The sequence below is a fragment of the Lepus europaeus genome, chromosome 3 (assembly GCF_033115175.1).
Source record: "Lepus europaeus isolate LE1 chromosome 3, mLepTim1.pri, whole genome shotgun sequence".
Lineage (NCBI taxonomy): Eukaryota > Metazoa > Chordata > Mammalia > Lagomorpha > Leporidae > Lepus > Lepus europaeus.
The window spans coordinates 90,520,204-90,536,495 of NC_084829.1; the positions used below are offsets into that span (position 1 = coordinate 90,520,204).

The 16,292-nt window shown below is 32.2% G+C and overlaps 1 protein-coding gene across 6 annotated transcripts in view; it reads right to left on the reverse strand.

Moving 5' to 3' along the window:
• EPHA7 (EPH receptor A7) overlaps window positions 1–16,292 on the reverse strand; it is a 189,984-nt gene that overhangs the window by 9,237 nt on the left and 164,455 nt on the right. For 2 of the 6 annotated variants that reach the window (XM_062187618.1, XM_062187615.1), the window contains exons 8-14: window positions 13,979–14,087; window positions 12,992–13,047; window positions 8,606–8,731; window positions 7,406–7,591; window positions 6,788–6,849; window positions 4,769–4,978; window positions 3,889–4,038 (exon numbers count right to left, since the gene is read on the reverse strand). In XM_062187618.1, coding sequence (XP_062043602.1) covers window positions 3,889–4,038; window positions 4,769–4,978; window positions 6,788–6,849; window positions 7,406–7,591; window positions 8,606–8,731; window positions 12,992–13,047; window positions 13,979–14,087 — 899 coding nt within the window. Of the gene's footprint in view, window positions 1–3,888; window positions 4,039–4,768; window positions 4,979–6,787; window positions 6,850–7,405; window positions 7,592–8,605; window positions 8,732–9,998; window positions 10,034–12,991; window positions 13,048–13,978; window positions 14,088–16,292 lie in introns of those variants that run through there. The other 4 variants (XM_062187617.1, XM_062187616.1, XM_062187620.1 and 1 more) reach the window with 2 other exon arrangements.

The following is a 16,292-nucleotide window of genomic DNA, read 5'->3' on the forward strand; positions in this document are numbered from 1 at the left end:
GGCCATTTGGGGGTTGAACCAACAGAAGGAAGACCTTTCTCTCAGTCTCTCTCTCTAACTCTGTCAAAAAATAAATAAATAAAATGGGTCTGTACAAAGCTTTGGCAGTTGAGGCCATCTGGGGAGTGGACCAGCAGATGGAGGACCTCTCTCTTTCTCTTTGCCTCTCCTCCCTCTTTTTAACTCTGACTTTCAAATAAATAAATGAATCTTGAAAAAAGAAATAGAATTAAAAAATAAAACTTATTAAAAAAGAAAGAGAAAATGGGCCTGTAATCACTTAAAATAGTATATGCTTGTGTCTATCCTCTGCATAAAGTTCATTTTAACTTTATTAGCCTCACAATAGCATTACTCACATTTTATACAATTAAATTCATTTGACTCCACCTACATGGTTGCAACAAAATTTTATCAAATAAAATCACAATTTATTTCTATCTCAGTATGAAAAAATGTAGTTGTAAATCAGTGATGACCTCTAAAATGAGAAATAGCCCACAATTTAGCTGAGGATAAATGTAGTTATTACACTTCAACGTTTTTAAATATACTTTCAATGAATGACTTTAAAGAATCATCTTGTTGTCCTGTATTTTTATGGGAACTTAAATTTTTTATCATCTTTATTATTACCAAAAAGTAAAATCAATATTTATTGGTTCTGCTTTGAGTAAGAAGAAAACAATTTTTGTTGAATACTTTAAACAGAAAAAATCTATATGACCAAGATTTCAAAATTTCCTTACTTGAGAGTAAATCTACAATTGTACTTTACAAATTATAAATTCAGTTAAAAGATAGTTGTCATGAAAGGCAAAAGAGTAATTTCAATTTTTGCATTTTGTATTATGTCTGACTACATTTACTTGTAGCAAGATTTTTTCATTGAAAAGCAAATAATGGAAAGAGCTAAGTATTTGCTAGAGATCTGTGAGCTCCTGGTACACATGGATATTTCTGTGTGTGTATATGAATATATTGTATTTTTCAGGTAAGGTTGCCTTTATTAGATTTTTCAGAACAATGAAAGTTAGATATTTATTCGGAAAGCTTAGCCTCTCAATTTTACCAGCAAAAAAATTAAATTCAACTACTATCATTTCAGGTAAAACTCAAGAAAGTTAGAGTGCATAACAAAACACAAAAAAGTGCCCAATCAAGTGTTAATCAAATGATAATCTATTTGGATAAGGGTCTGGTCATACACATATATATTATCTTTTCCCAGGTTTTTCTTGTTCTTAGACTTGCCCAGAATAAAACTAAAGGCTTGTGACAACTATCTAACTTTTTTATTTCTTTATTATGATTACAGAAACTTCATATTACTCACCATTCAGTCTGGAATTTTGTGGACTTGCTTAGAAATGTAACCATCAATTTACATCTTGTTTTCAAGGTATCTTATGAAAAGTTCAAAAACCAAGGTATTTGAGTTTGAGGGCTTTCAAAAATCCCTAACAAATTTCTCATAACTAAATTTTAAAAAATTAAGTCAATTGGTTCACTTAATTTACTCATTTAGGCTACTTTTTTTAAAAAAAATTGAACATATCTGAAAAATCTGATAAAGGCAACCTTACCTGAAAAATATAATATATTCATATACAAACACAGGAATAGCCACATATATCAGGAACTCACAGATCTCTAAGTCTTCATAAATTTCTACTGTTGACTCAAATTTAAAAAGCTTTCATCTATAAAATTTTAACCTAGAATATTTGAATTACAGTTTTTCTCCAACGGCTTATTGAAAATTAAACATATAATTATTCAAATAGTACTTTAACAACATAGTTATAGTGTAATAAATATTACCCAATGAAAAGAATGTTACCCTTCATTTCACTACACAAATTGAGCTATGTGGATAATCTTTAACTTCATGAACTTGTGTCCAAATGTAATAAGTATTTCAGATCTTCAAAATGACAAAAAGAGACAGTGTTCAATATTCCAGGTCAGAATTTAACATCACTATACACATAATTTTATCTGATCAACAAAAACATTTGTCAATTCTTAGTATAATAATTCTACATTTATATGTCTATTTTTAAAGACAAAATCAGGAAATAATATTTAAAGAATTTTAAAAATTAAAATTAGAGATGTTTTCTCTCTCTTAACCATTTATATTATTTATTTTGGGGAGTTAACTGAACTTTGAATTTAAGTCATCTTATATTCCTGTCAGTCCTCCTTTATATTTGAGTCTACTACAGAAGGAAGGTGTCAAAAGAAATGAAACTCTATGGAGTGTCTAGGGAATGTAAATATTTCCCTTTCTCTGCCCCAAGGATTTGTTTGCCCACATTTTGACAGTCCATGAAATCTTTGACACTGAGACCTGTCAAATATTAACAACTTTGCCTCTGCCAAACAGACTCATCATTTAGACTTTCATCTTTGAAAAACAAACAAACAAAAGAAAAACAAATGAAAAAGTTGCATATTACCACTTACCACTCAACCCAAAATATCAAAAGATTTACTTGATTTAAAACCTTCCTACTTTCAGGCCAAGAACTTTTCAACGAAAGGATAAATGTAGACAAACATCCAGAAAGTAGCCTTACCAACAATATTTAAATAGTTTCATTTTAGTTGTCTAAAAATAACTATTTACCAGTTCTAAGAGCTAGAGGAACTTGACGTAGACATTTCTAAAAGTACAAAGAGAATATTTTAGTACTACAATTTTCCTGATCTCTTTTTGAAAGAATTCTAACTGCAGTCAGCTTCTGTTTATTGTACTTCAGAAGATAACTACTTCCAACCAATTGTTAGTCGCATCCTTTTTCTAGATGGTAGTGTTCATTTTTCCTTAAATACTACTTATTGTTTTACTCTACTCCTTAAAAGTTTGCATTCTCATCATTCTGAAACTATTTCAAAACAGACTTTCATCCATTTGCCCTGACCTCATCTTCATTTCTAATCACCACCACTGTACCGCATCTCTGTTGTAGAAGGCTGAGTCCTTTCAGTTGAGCTGCCTACTCATTATACCTCCTCTTGGCATTCCAAGATGCTCCCTTGGGGACCTCTTTCATTAGTTATGAACCAAAGTCTCCTCCATATTTCAAGTTCAACCCCAGCTACTTTCCTAGGTTCTATACTTGTTCTACATTATCTAAATTTCACTCACATTTTTAAGAGAATAAACTATTTAAAACTGCCAATATTTGAATGTTTTTGACCTAGGAAATTTGCAATATTATAAAGTTCAATGTAACAAAAAGAAATATTCACTTGCACTTATGTCTCATTGTTTTATAGTTGGTCCCTTGTTACACATATGAACTAACATCAGCTTCTTTTCTCAAAGGGTAACAGCATATTTTGTCCTGGTGCAATCTCATGACCTATACTTTTTATTAATTCTCAAGGATACACCCACTGTGATTATATTCTAAATATCACCATGTAACACTTACTGATCAGTGTTGATCATGAAGTTTAGACTGCCCCGTGATATTAAAATTTAATGAAAGCTGTCAACAGTAGATAATTTCAACAGATTTTTTAGAACATTAAAAAAAGAAAACTTCAGTGACAACAAAAGGAATTCCCCTCCTCTCCACAAATAAATCTTTTACTTTTGTAATTCTCCCACTATGATTGGGCAAGCATATTACTATTTTTATTAAGGAGAATATAGGCTTTATAGGCTTGATTATGTCCCAAAAAAGTAATTTTTAAAAATAAAAACCAAAATGAAATTAATAGAACCACTAATTTATTGTAATTACTATTGACACTTATGGTAATAATTGTGCTTATTAAGTAACCATATTTTTCTAACTCTATCAAAAATTCTTCTTAATGAGCCTTTATCTACATATCTCAATAATAATGAATGTGCAGTGTAGCACCTACATCTTGATTTGACATGTCCCAGTAAGGTCGTTCTCCATAAGACATAACTTCCCACATGACTATTCCATAGCTCCATACGTCACTGGCTGATGTGAACTTCCTGTACTGGATGGCTTCAGGTGCTGTCCATCTTACTGGAATTTTTCCTCCCTGTTATAAAAAGAAATTGACATTTAATATTAACTTACAAATCATTTATGGCTACACCATAAAGCTACCATGATATATTTGTCTATCTGGCCGTGATTCATCAGCACCAGGTTTACCAATCTTAAATCTCTGTAAGTATATTTTAAGTTACAAATTTACTTTTTTTTTTTACAGATAATTACGAGTTCTCATTTTAAGACAACTGAACTTAATGGGCCCTCTGTGGTCCTAGGGCTACAATCTAATGAAAAGAAAATGACAAATTCGTCATAGCTACTGAATAAAATACCAGGAATTTAAATGAAACTTCATATATTTCCCTTTTTCTAATATCTCAAATGTTCGAAGAACCAGTGCAGTTAATGTTCTTTAAAAATAGTTAAAATATGGCTATATTTTCCTGCTACAATTATGAGGTAGTAACTTGAAATTGTGTGTAACAACTTGAACCATCACCAGCTTCCTCCCAGGATGTGCCTTCGCAGGGAACTGCTGGTTATTTAAACATCCCAATATTAGCTAGGTATGTGCTCACTCTTACTAGTTCCTTCTAAAACTGCATATAGCTTGAATAAACAACAAAATTTCCATCAAGGGGAAAAAACAGCAACCACAAAAAGCTAAGAGCCATTTGCATTTTTTTCTCCTGTTTAATTTTGCATTAGTAAGACCTGTTTCCTTGGGAGGAAAATGTTAGGAATATGAAGTGTAGCAAGAGATGTTTTCTTACAGTTGTTGTATAGACAGCTTCTGGATCATCCTCTATAACCCGGGACAGGCCAAAATCTGACACTTTACAAACAAGATTGCTGTTGACAAGAATGTTACGAGCTGCAAGGTCCCTGTGAACATATCCCATATCAGCCAAATATCTCATTCCAGCAGCAATTCCTCTCAGCATTCCTACTAACTGAATTACTGTAAATTGACCATCATGTTTCTGCAGGAAGACAAAACAAAAGTCCTGTTGAGTGTACTTTTAAAGGTACAAAAGTCAAGATGAAGATGGGTTGACTATTTGTCTTTTAATAGTGCAAAACAGCATATAGTCTATTTTCTATATAATACAGACATTTGTGGACAAATAACATTTTAACTCGATAAGTAAAATAAGAACTTTAGCAATCATTTAGAAATTAATTTAGTACTTATAATGTCTTATTATATAACATACACATATGTGTGAATGTGTGTGTGTGTGTGAGAGAGAGAGAGACTGAGAGAGAGAGAGAGAAAAAGAGAGAGAGAGAGAGAGAGAGAGAAATACTCCCAGTTGCTAGTTTAGGCTTCAAATACCCACAATGCCCATGGCATGGTCAGGCTGAAGCCAGGAGCCAACAACTCAATCCAGGTCTGTCATGCAGGTGGCCGGAATTTATCTTCGTTCCACCTTATTATGCTGTCTCCCATCACTTTTGCACGGAATTGGAATTAGGAGCTGAAGGCCGGTATTTAACTCAAACACTCTGATATATAACATGGGCAGATTGACTACTGTCTTATATGCTAGGCCAAACTCCTGTCCCTAATTTGGCATTAAATACCAATAGACACAACAGTTATTTTTGAGAATTGAGATGATAAAAGTTCAAAAGTATATACTAATTTTTAAGTCAAACTTAGGGAAAAGAATACCCCAAAATCATACCCTTGACAGTCAAGTATATTTTCAACTTATTACTAAAAAATTAGATGAAAATGAATTATATATATATATACACATCCATTAAGTTTTTTCTTCAAATAGTAAAAAAAGGAAAGGGAAAATGTTTGTGTCAAAATAAAGGAAAACTAAGAAGTAGAACATAATTATAGTGACTGTTTTCATTTGATTCCTTTCTTTATTTTGCTTTTGGTAGGACTAATACTTGCAAAAAAGATTCTCTACAATAGATGTACTAAGAAATAGAAAGAGAACTGTTTGCAATGAGATGGGCCAGTACAGATTTTTAACTCATTTTCTTAACTCACTGATAACTCCTCCTGAATACAAACATGTTTTACTGGCAATGGTGATTCAAATTAGTGAGCTTCCTAAATAATATTCCAGAGAGCTAATGGCTTTTCATCATAATGACACAGCAATAAAAATTGCTTTAGATCCTCACTGCTCATAAATCTAGCTTAAAAGATCATTCTGAATCTTTTAAAGAAAAAAAAAAAATTTCATGACCTCTTATTCCAAAATGTTAACCTGTGTTAGATTAGGTACAAAACTTCTGAGGTTAAAAATATGTATTTTTATACATTTAGGATTGATCACTTACAAAAAAAAATCATAGGCTATTAATTAAAAATAACATCAGTAGTTGTACTTTTTAGGCATGGTGTTCATTTAACAATATAACAGAAATGGTCCTAAGGAGCAGAGTTGGGATCACAGTACCAACACTAAATGGCTTTCTCAGTTTTAATCTTCTCTATATAAGCTCCATATTTCACTTAGGATTGTATATGATGTTCTGCAACAAGCATTCCAATCACAGGGCTTCTGGTATCTTTTGTACTTCAGGTAACAATATTAATGGAAACTATTCTTTTAAGCCACATTGTATCACTTAAGTATCTGATAGATTCTAATGTAACACAGTCTTGAAATCTGTTTATTATTCTGATTTTCAAAGATAATCTTCTAATTTCTTATTAAAGTTTTCAATGTTTACATTTACATTGCAAAATAAAAGTTGATGCAATTGTACTGATATTATGTGTAGTATATTTAGACAGGGAGAATCATTTTAGTACTTACCCTGAGAAATGCATCTAGGGCTCCATTTTCCATGAATTCTATTACAATCATGACTGGTTTCCCTAAAATTAAAAAAAAAAGAATCCAAAACTGTAAGCTAAATGTTAGGGTTATTTCTTCTTCCATTCTTATTTCAGTGCTTTGAAGAGCTGAATGGGGAAGAGAGTGTTCTGATGTTTTTAGTGCTGCTGCTGTGTTCAAAGCGTCATTCAAAGCCTGCTTGCATCACGATCATGATCATGATTTGTAATGTAAACCGTTCACATGACAATCAACATGTTCTTCTGAGCTGTGCTTTGTGAGAGAAAACTCACAGAAAATGACATCTTATATTAAATATAAAGAGTGAGCAATATCACTTTTAACACTTTCAAAGTTAAATATAAAAATCTGTCAGTCATTCCGTCTATCTGGTTCGTTTTTCAATCCAAATCCTACATGCATTACTTCTGATGATTTTTACCCTGAGGTGGCAGCATAAAAGAAGAATTGTTTTAGTTAGTTACATACCGAGAAAAAGTACATTCATTAAGATTAGGCAATATGTCCACAATTTGATTTTCTTATTATATACACAATAATAATTTCTATTAAATGAAAGATATAGCCAATATCTACCTCTTGTAACAACCCCTTCCAAATGGACAACATTTGGGTGATCAAACTGGCCCATGATGCTTGCTTCACATAGAAAGTCTCTCCTTTGTTTTTCTGTATAACCAACTTTCAGGGTTTTTATGGCCACAGCAACATCTCTTTTCCCTGGAAGTTTCAAACGCCCACTGCAGACTTCTCCAAATTCTCCTGAATTAACGGAATAAGCAGATATATGTTAACTTCTCAACTACTTCTTTTCTAAAAGAAAGTTAAATTTTTTAAGTATTAAAAAACTAATAAATATTTTTTCATAAATACTTTGCAAAAGTTCTTTAAGTTATTTAGAACACATTCCTATGGGTAAATGATTCTATTTCTGAAACAGAATGAAATTCAATATGAAAAGAATGGTTAAATGAAATGAACACCCAAGAATATATTTTAGCTCTTTTGTAGAAGTTAAGCTTCCCTAAACTGTCTATTACACAGGCTACTATCTTCCAACTGGATTAACAAATACTCTTTCAGAGTCAACATTTAAATTTGAAATACATTCATAACCTATACTGCCTACTAAACCATAAGGGCACATTAGCAAATTCCAAATGTTGCTACAGCTTTTCAAGTTTTAGAATCAAATATTTATTAAAGATTTAAATGTCTAGAAATTATGTGCACTATGTCTGCTAGCTTTAAAGGACTTGAATCTAAAAATGTTCAATTATTATGAAAGTATATTGTACACATGGAAATAACATTCCATTTAAATAATTCATACATGTTAATTTTCTACATAGATTTAAAATGAAATAACAGATAATTCTCTACAAATACAAGAAAAAAAGATAAAAGCCAAAGTTTGGCAAGAAAATAGTACATAAAAAGGGGGAATAAATATTCCAGCAAATTCAGGATAATTTTGACTTTATGCTATACTAAGTATTTTCCTGAATAGTAGGCCAGAACTATCATGAAATGTTTAGAACAATATCTCAAAAATCCCAACAGAAAAACACATATATACAGATTCTCTGCTACATGCTTCTTTTTCACTTTTTCCCATAGGATTTCATAAACAAGTACAGCCTCATTGCTTCCAACAGTTCAGGTAAATGCAAAAGTTCTATACTTGAGGTATAATTATTTGCCTGTCATTATGATGTATGACTTTCGATCCTGGCTAAATGGAACAGCCGAACAAGGAAGCTACAACAGCCTTACCTGCACCAATCACACGCTCAATTTTAATACAGGAGGCATCTAGCTCCTTGGCGAATTGATGGACAGCTCTATTTGGGTCCTCATAGGTTTCAGGGTCAATGTAGGTTTTGGTGCCTGGAAATTTAACTGTAATGATGTAAGAAAGCATGACTGTGATGAAGCAAAGCACTTATTGTGCAGTCAGCCCAGGAATTTCATTATGCAGAGTGCTCCTTGGAACAGTGAACTTGCTTCCACATCACCTGATTCACAGCAGTTTAACAGACTACTTCAGTCTGCTGGCGAATAGGTATTATCTGCAAGCTTCTATAGGTAACATAGGATCCAGCTCATAGGTTACTAACTGAATTGCTTTTCCAGTAAATCAACAAAAGACATCCACCAAATTTTCTGACATGCCTATCGGACTGCTGGCTTAATTAAATTCACTGCTATCATGGCATAGTTCAAGCCATATTGAAGTTTGTAATGGACTTGGAAACACATTTGTAAATGTATCAGTCAGTCAATCAATCAAATTAATACACTGGGAAAATAAGACATTTCATTTACAGGTAGGCTACTACACTGACAGCAATATTAAAAACATTTAGACATCTTACTTATTCTTTTGGTTTATTTTTTTAAATACCAACCATTGTTGACATATACATAAAATTGATACAATTATGAGGGATTGCTATCACAGAATCAAAGAGAAATATTCTAAAGACATAGTTTCATTTTCACCTTGAAGGGCAATAGAAGCCAGATGTACAAAGTACAGAGTAAAGTTAGAAAATTTACAATATTCCTGGGATCTGTTCACCAAGTATGACAGCGATTTGAAAGAGGAATGATTTATATGAACTTTCAATTATAAGGCTTTGGAAGATCTTAACTGCTATGCGGAGGTAGCCAATATGCCTCACAAAAGGTAGTCAAAGTTTAAACAACATAGAATCATCTTAAAAAGTTAAAATCTTCTTAAAATGCACCCAGAAGCATGCAGGTAACAGATAATGATGTCAACTTTAAATAAAATTAAATTACAATAATGGATACCAAATTTAATCATTTGGTTAAAGACAAAGATAAGAGAGATAAGCATATATTTGGTAATATTAATGCAATGAAAAAGATTACAGGATATCCTCAAAAATTCTTTATTGTTTTAACAAAGCCACTGAACAATCTTTTCATTAAATCTTACTATTTGGAGAACAATATATTTCTTTATATATTACACTGTAGCCTAACTGTGCTTATGTCATCACATTAGAATTATAGTTTAAAAATAAACACATAACCAACAAAAAGAAGCAGAATGTATAAAGGAAAATGGGATTTAAAAATCTTGATTTATTCTGTTGTAGTTCCAAAAGTGATTGTCTTAAACAATTATTGTTGCAGTTTATAAAACTGACAGATGCTCATTTGTTACTAAAGCTGAACATGAAAAAAACAACACGAGAAGAAAAGAGAGAGGGGATAGAAAGAGAAAAGAGAGAAGAAGGAGTATAGGGAAGAGGGAGGGGGAAGAGAAAAAGAGAGAAGGGAAGAAAACAATAGGTTAACCTCCTAGATTGGCAGGCAGATGGATAATGAGCCATCTTCTCCCTTTTTATTCTCTTTCTTTCTTTCAATATTTTTTTCTTTTTTTTTTAAGGGAGCTAGATTGGAGGTAACCTTCTGCATCTCAAACGGGTCTCTGATGGTTCTTTATTCAAGCTGTCATAAAACATTTTGACAGGCTAGAGCTATTTTGGCATAAAAAACATGAAATACTGCCCAGCTTGGATTCCAAGACATTGTTAGAAGAAATGGTAGGAGGAAGCAAAATGTAAATTGGAATTGCTTCACTAAACCCCTCCATTGTGTTTACATCTTTAAATGTAGCACTTGGGGCCACAGAGTGTTGAGGGCGCCTGATACAAACGACTGGACATTTTATTAAATTCAGTGCTCTAAAAGTTACTTAAATGGTTGCTTTCAAGTTTCTGCAAAAATTCAATCTGGTGTCTTAGCACCTAGGAAAATTGTCCCAGAACTAAAGGAATAAAAGGACACTGACTTGTAAATAGCTAGTGACCACAGTGTCTTATTTATACACAGTCATAAAATCCAATAAAATGCTGGTTCGCATCAAATGACAAGAAAAGATAGCTTTGCAAAAGGGAGATACAAAAATATCAAAGATTTCCCACAATAGAATATGTTAAGTGAACTTTAACTTTTTCATTATTCATTTTTAAATTAACACTTTAAAATAAGGATAATTTATAAATATTCTGAATATTCATAATTTTTGTTGCTTATCCCAATTTACAACTGTAACTTTTTTGTGTGTTTTACTATCTCACTTCCATTTCTCATTAAGCTTAAATATCTTAAACCCACAATAGATATTTTGCTATGGCAATGAAAACCCATTTATATACAGCAAACTTATCTTGTTTATATTTGCAAGTAAGGCATGCAACTTTATCTTTTATGACTACAAATCAGATGTGAAATGTGAAAAGTGAATAGCATCAAAATACTGAAACTGAGTGATGACAATTAAGCATGAGGCTGTGCAGCAAATTCTAGCTAAGCCATGTTTCAATTTACCTTCTGTATTAACCTTCAAGTTAAAAGCAATAAACTAAAACATATTTGATAATTTGGGAATGTCTCAGATACATTTGATAAATGAAAGAAAAGTGACATATTGATGATGGTAATAGTAAATAATGTTGCCACTAAATTATTCACATATGGGTAGGATCAGGGATTCCAGGAGTCATGTTCTTACTTTACTTTTCAGTATACATTTTACACTATAAATATAAATTTAGGCATTCAAGTTTTGATTCCCAACTTCCTATCTGGGAAAGTGTTAAAATTATTTTTTCTTGTCTTGAAAGAGGAACAAAAAATGTATCCTCCACTTTTCCATACATATGTTAGTGAATAAACTGTGATGCTCTCATCACCCAAGCTTATCGCAGGAAAATCATTGCCAAATTACCCAAAAAGGAAGCTTTGATAGTGAGAGACCATCAAATAGTTCCAGGCAGGGTAGCAGGATCACATGTATTTAATTCAAATTGTGTGAGACTACAATTTCATACAATTTTGGATACCCTCTTGAAGAAAAGTGATATATATATAACCACATACACAATACTGCTAGCGTCCTGCAGGGCCTGGGAAGAGGTTCATGAATTGAAGGACCTTGAGGGTTACCCTTAATGATAAAACCCACTTTGGGAACAAGTTTTACTTTAATTTGTAGTAATTTTAGTGTTCCATGTGCCCTTCCAACCTTCAGTAGCTGGAATTCTATAGAGTTTCACACTAAGTTTGGGGCTCTCCTTTAAAAACTAATGTCAAAGTAAGTATTGATTCAAGCGAGAACATATTATAGATATTTAGGAGTAGTAATAAAGCCACCCACGAGTTGTGTATTAAACCACACATTGAAATTTGAGCTTTAAAAAGATGAACCATTATTGATTGCTACTTAGATACGACTTTAGGATGGCTAAATGACAATAACTTCTTGCTACTGACATAAGAATCTGATAAATCATACAATACAAAGACATGATTCTTATCTCAATTATGAGAAATTTATCACTCCATAAAAATTTAGAGAATGTGATAGCTATTAAGAAGATAAGTAAAATTAGTGTTTTATATTTTCAACTATTAAAAATAATAAGTAAGAACATCATCAATTACGTGAGCTGAAACAATTTGATTTCCAGCTTTTTATTTTGCCTGCATAAAGTAACAGTATTTACTTTTATTTTCACTTGCCCATATTGCAGGAAGATTAATGTAGATGGGCATCTATTTTCTTTGGGTCTCTACATACTTTTCTGAATAAGATTTCTAAGAGAAATTTTTAATGGATATCTCAGTGCATGAGAAAACATCAGAGAGTATCTGAAGCCCATGACTGTTATATTTACATCCCATGAAATATCTATCAGTGACAGACAACTTCTAGTAGCTGAAGAGAAAGAGGCTTCTTAGTTTAGCCTTTCAGGCTACTTTGAAATGATGCCCCTTTGCCATATCATGGGAACACATAACATTTAATGGATTGTTATGATATCAGAAACACTTGGGCAAAATTTGAAAAGGGAAAATTGTGATGTAAAAGGTGTGATATCCTAGTTACATCACATTTCTGATACATATTTTTCAAATTCAAATCTTATGACTTTCATTCTAAATATCTTGTTTAGAAGTGGGTTCTAAACAACATTTTGTTGCGTTCTAAAACAACATTTTGATTTCATCATATAATTTCAAGCATGATGCATTAGGTATTTATTTGTTCATGCCAATACTAATAACCAGATTTCTGTATTAGTTGGGGTATACAATAATAAAGAAAAACCAAACACTTACAATGAAAGTAAAGTTCTTCATCTCCTTCTTGGTCAGCTTTGCTGTAGCCACAGTGCCTGGAAAAAAGAAATGTGAAATACTCCAATCAATGTTCTTCATCTATTTAAAATTTATTACAGTGCATCTTAATTATTTAACAACATACTCATTAGAATTATAAACTAAATACAAAAACTTCCTTTCTGTAGTTATAAACTCATTTAGGCCCAATACAGCATTCCACATGATTAAAAAATGCACACAAAGCAAATTCTTTGTGTGAGACAATGCAACAGGAACATTTTTGTGCATTTAGATTTATCATGATTATTTGTTTATATTTTTTTCTGAAAATAATTGAAATTTTAAGTGGTTTCCATGAGCTCTTATTTTGAAAACTGAAATAATAAGTATTTCACCAATGATCTTCTCCATTCATTGTGAAATCGGAACACTGTGGTGTAGCAGGTAAAGCCACCGCCTGCAGTGCCAGCATCCACATGGGTATCAGTTTGAGTCACGGCTGCTCCACTTCGATGCAGCTCTCTGCTATGGCCTGGGAAAGCAGTAATGGATAGCCCAAGTACTTGGGCCCCTTGTACCCATGTGGGAGACCCAGAGTAAGCGCCTGGCTCCTGGCTTTGGATCTGCCCAGCTCCGGCTATTGCAGCCATTTGGGAAGTGAACTAGGGGGCGAGAAGATTTCTCCCTCTCTTTGCCTCTGCCTCTCTGTAAGTTTGCCTTTCAAATGAATAAATAAATAAATCCTTAAAAATAGAAAAATATCTAAAGAGAAATTATAACACTCATTCTCCTTAAACTAATGATAGTGATCAAGTGCAAACTGTATTATGATCTTGGGAGAATGGCAATTTATTGGCTTGTATAGTTTTGTATCAAATAATGTTACTATTTAAAATTCTAATATACTAAATCCGTTATAGATTTAAATAATTATGAAGAATAAATAAGTTTTATGTTAGAGATTAAAACAACTTGGTGTTCTACCTTCTTCCAATGATGAATCCAAACACCATGAACACTAGAATGATGGTTCCTGCCACAGCAACCACAGCAATTATAATAACAGGATTCTGTTCACTGGAGACAGCTGTAGCTGCAAACAGAATAAAAAGGCTTATAAACACTTGAAACCATGCAAGAACTGAAAAGGTTAAATAAAAGAGATATTTGTTCTTTTTAAATCCCTTCTAGTTTTAAATAAATGTATTACATTGTAATAATAAAAATTTAAATAAATTTTATTTTTGCATTTTAAGGAAGTACTAAGGACAATATGTTCATCTCTTTAACTTTTTTCAACCACAAAAGAAACCTATAAAAGCCTTATTGAATGTCCATTTTCTTGCTTTGTTGTGGAAAGCTGACTTATGAATCAAGACATAGAAATATTTTATTTGCAAGTGCTGTTAAATCCCTATATGTTTCTTGCAAAGCATTTGATCCCTGTTTGCCTAATTTTCTGGTATGCAAGATGAGAACCAAAATACATACTCTGTGCATTGTTTTTCAAAGCGTACTGAAATACACTGAATGCTTTAGCTTTCACATTATTTATATAAAACACAAAGTTTCAAGTAATCATATTGAAATTTCATGAATTTACGTTCTTTTTTTCAGAAAAGATACAAACTAAATTACTTGTATACGTTTTCATAAAGTATGCAGTAAGCATATTTGAGACTTACAGAGAAATGTGTCTACTTATAAAAGAGCAAACCTTCTAGAAGTACTCTAAAAAGCATTTTATCATTACCTAATTGTACACACTTGCTGTATAATACCAGGTGATTTCCTTTGCTCATTAAGGCACGCCCAGCTGAACTTTTCCCAGAGTCTCTTTGGGAACAAGTTTGTTTTTTATGTCCTTTAAGACAGCCTCCGATTCAGAATTCTTTAAAGGAATTTGAACTTTACCTCTTTAATTTTTCCAAATTAGTGCATTTTTTCCAATATGGTAATACCCCAAAGTATTATATTTTATACTAGTTTAAACTTTGTAAAATCATCAAATAAAACAATAAAAATGTACATTTCTATAAATGGCCCAGTTACAAATATCATGTAATACGTAGTATCAAACTAATACAGTTTGTTTACTTCTGAAACAATTAACAGCTGTAATTGTCAAGGCAGAATGGAAAATATCACTCCTTGTTGGTGGCAAGAGACTGGGTCTCAAGAGTAGTAAATCACATGCAGGCAGAGGTTATCTGTCCACAATAGGCAATCTCAAGTTTATTTCACTGGCCTTTCTCTAGTTTTTCTGTCTCCGTTTGACAACGTATCTGTTAATTTCATATATGTATCTATGCTAACAATAGACATAGCTCCTATGTTTAAAAAAATAAGTAAAAATAACTTTGGTCTAAGAGCAAAGGTATTGCACACATGCCCTAATTTATCATCTGTTGATTTGCTTCCTAGGGGATCTAAACTAACTTTATAAAAAGAAAAAGAAAATAGCTTTCAGGATTCAAGTTCTGAATTACAGTCTATTATTGTATAACACAAAAAAGATGACTTCAAGAATTTTGATTTAGTTTCTCCTTTTGGTTGACTTTTTGTTTATCTGCCTTTTTATGTACAGTAAGAAAGGAAAAAGAATGAAGTATCTCTATCCATGATGATGAGAAAGATTATAAATACACTTGTAGAAGTTCTTTCCATTCAATCAGTTTATCCCATGGGTCTAATTCTCTGTTTGTCTTAGGCTCAGTTTTTCCCTCACCTCCAGAAATAGAGCTCCAATGAGAAAACTGAACTCAGATGAATGAGGAAATCTGAACTCAGGTGAACTCAGAATTGGTGCATATTTGTTTATATATTTTATTTATCATCAGTGCCAATTTTTAATCTTTACATAGTTAATATTTGTACTTAATATTTTCATCTATTTCACTAGTAATAAAGTTTAAAAGTAAGTTTTAAAGGTTGTAATTATAACATTTTGGTTTAAAAATTATAAAACCCATAGTTTAAATTCCACATAGAAGGGGATTTGAGCATGTGCGATGAATAGTCTGTTTAACTTCTCTTTTCAAATAGTGCTCAAGTCACTCTTTGGATTCAGCATGATCTTTCCTCTTGCCTTACTTCCTGGCACAAGAGTCACTGCCCTCTGATATGCTGCAAACATTGGTCATGTACTCTGCCAGAGCTTAATTACATGGCCAGAATTTGTGTGCCTGTCTGTTTCACTAACCTAGAAACTGAGAGCACCAACTTTGTTAATCTACACATAGCCCAGTACCTTGTGCTACCAGGGTGGTTCTCCAAGAGGAGTCTAGGAAACCCTGAG